The sequence below is a fragment of the Myxocyprinus asiaticus genome, chromosome 19, assembly GCF_019703515.2.
Source record: "Myxocyprinus asiaticus isolate MX2 ecotype Aquarium Trade chromosome 19, UBuf_Myxa_2, whole genome shotgun sequence".
NCBI lineage: Eukaryota > Metazoa > Chordata > Actinopteri > Cypriniformes > Catostomidae > Myxocyprinus > Myxocyprinus asiaticus.
Window position 1 is genome coordinate 34,204,326 of NC_059362.1, and position 2,151 is coordinate 34,206,476.

Below are 2,151 nucleotides of genomic sequence, written 5' to 3' on the forward strand. Positions count from 1 at the left end.
CAAGGACAGAAAGAGATGTGGAAGGCCAGATGTACAACTAAACAAGAGGATAAAAACATCAGAGTCTCTAGTTTGAGAAATAGACTCCTCACATGTCCTCAGCTGACAGCTTCATTGAATTCTACCCGCTCAACACCAGTTTCATGTACAACAGTAAAGAGAAGACTCAGGGGTGCAGACCTTATGGGAAGAATTGCAGAGAAAAAGCCACTTTTGAAACAGAAAAACAAAGAAAAGGTTAGAGTGGGCAAAGAAACACAGACATTGGACAACAGATAATTGGAAAAGAGTGTTATGGATCTTAACCCCATTGAGCTTTTGTGGGATCAGCTAGACTGTAAGGTGCGGGAGAAGTGCCCAACAAGACAGCCACATCTATGGCAAGTGCTACAGGAAGTGTGGGGTGAAATGTCACCTGAGTATCTGGACAAACTGACAGCTAGAATGCCAAGGATCTGCAAAGCTGTCATTGCTGCACATGGACGATTTTTTTTAATGAGAACTCTTTGAAGTAGTTTAAGAAGTTCTGAACATTTAAAAAAAAAAATGTAATAGTAATTTTTCACGTTATTAATGTCCTGACTGTACATTGTGATCAGTTGAATGTCACTTTGGTGAATAAAAGTAACAATTTCTTTCCATAAGAGCAAAATCTATACATTATTCCAAACTTTTGGCCACCAGTGAACATAGCAACAATGCTTGTTTATTTAATTATAGTTCTTCTCAATAAAAAAAACAACACAAAAAAATCAACCTTCTGGGCATTCCAGATGAGATCCATAAATATCAAGATATGCTTAATACGTTATATCAAATATCTTCAAAAAGGATAAAATGTACAGATATTTTTTAAGCTACATATCACCCAGCCCTAGTAATACCATGGTACTTTTTGGTAATTGTTTTTAATTGGTTTCTAAATTTTGCATGGTTTTTGGACCAAATAGCATTCCTTACGGTTCTTTCATAGTGTGTGTAACATCACAAAATATTTTTTTTTTTAATATATAGGAATTTTTGAATGTTACATAATTCTTCATGTTTGTTTCAGGTGTCGGAACGAGGAATTACTACAGAAAAATGGGTTATGAGCTGGAAGGGCCGTATATGGTGAAAAGCCTTTACTGAAGGTATAAACCTGAATTTCAGATGAGAAAGCTAAACCAAATTATCTGGTGAATATTGAACTAATAAGGAGCGACATTGAACTTTACACCCTACCTATAATTCGATTGGCTATGAGCACTGAAGATTGTGTGGTCAGCAAAAAGCAAACAAAACTGTACTTTTACATGCCAGCCAAAGAGCGTATTATGTACTTGTTTTGTTATGAACACCATGATTTAAGTATTAGTTAGTGCTTTTTAGAAAGGTACATCATTCTCCCTTGGTCTTCGCTCTTGTTTTATAGAGTTCTCTCTCCAATATACTTGCTGGTGCATTTAACTTCTCTGGAATAAGACTCATTATTTTCATCACATTATTTTTGGTTTCTACTGGAAACATTAGGAATATTGGAAAAAATTGAGGAGGTTGTTATGAAAGTGCACATTTTTCAAGTGGATTTAGGAGAGAGAAATTATTTGTTATGCCAGTAGCTTGGCGCATTTTGATTAATCCACAATTTTTCCTGTTCAATACAACTTATTTTGAAGATAGATTAATTGCTGTTTTGTTTTCCTGGCTTGGCATGTAATGTATTCATCTGATCAATTTTGTATTGTTATTAATAAAAGATATTTATCTGGGATTTCTGTTGTTCTCAATTAATGATGTACATTGATATAAATCAGATTTTGGCATACAGGCAAAAGAATGAATAGACATAATATAGCCATCACTGAACATTCAAAGGCATTAATGGGTGAGAAATCATCCACAATGGTCTCCTGTCCAGATTGAATAAGAAAAACTGTCGCCAAAATGATTGAAATTCAATTGCTTCTATTTTTGACTGTATGAAAAGTTGCTCTTCGCTTCATTTATTTTACTATATCTACTGAGAAATGTCCAGCATGACGAGAGCATTATATATCTGCTGATGGTTTTTTATTGCTTCACTTGACATCGCAATACCCGATTATATCGCTATCTCTGCCTGAGAATCAAGGTGTCAGCCGAATGATGATCGACCGCCCTTTATAGCTA

The 2,151-nt window shown here is 35.0% G+C and overlaps 1 protein-coding gene across 1 annotated transcript in view; it reads left to right on the plus strand.

The window, feature by feature from the left end:
* The window catches only part of LOC127456723 (elongator complex protein 3), a 27,957-nt gene extending 26,206 nt beyond the window's left edge, over window positions 1–1,751 (plus strand). The window contains exon 15 of the mRNA XM_051725251.1: window positions 1,055–1,751. Coding sequence (XP_051581211.1) covers window positions 1,055–1,131 — 77 coding nt within the window. The 3' untranslated portion in view covers window positions 1,132–1,751. The remainder of the gene's footprint in view (window positions 1–1,054) is intronic.
* Window positions 1,752–2,151: the final 400 nt, after the last annotated feature.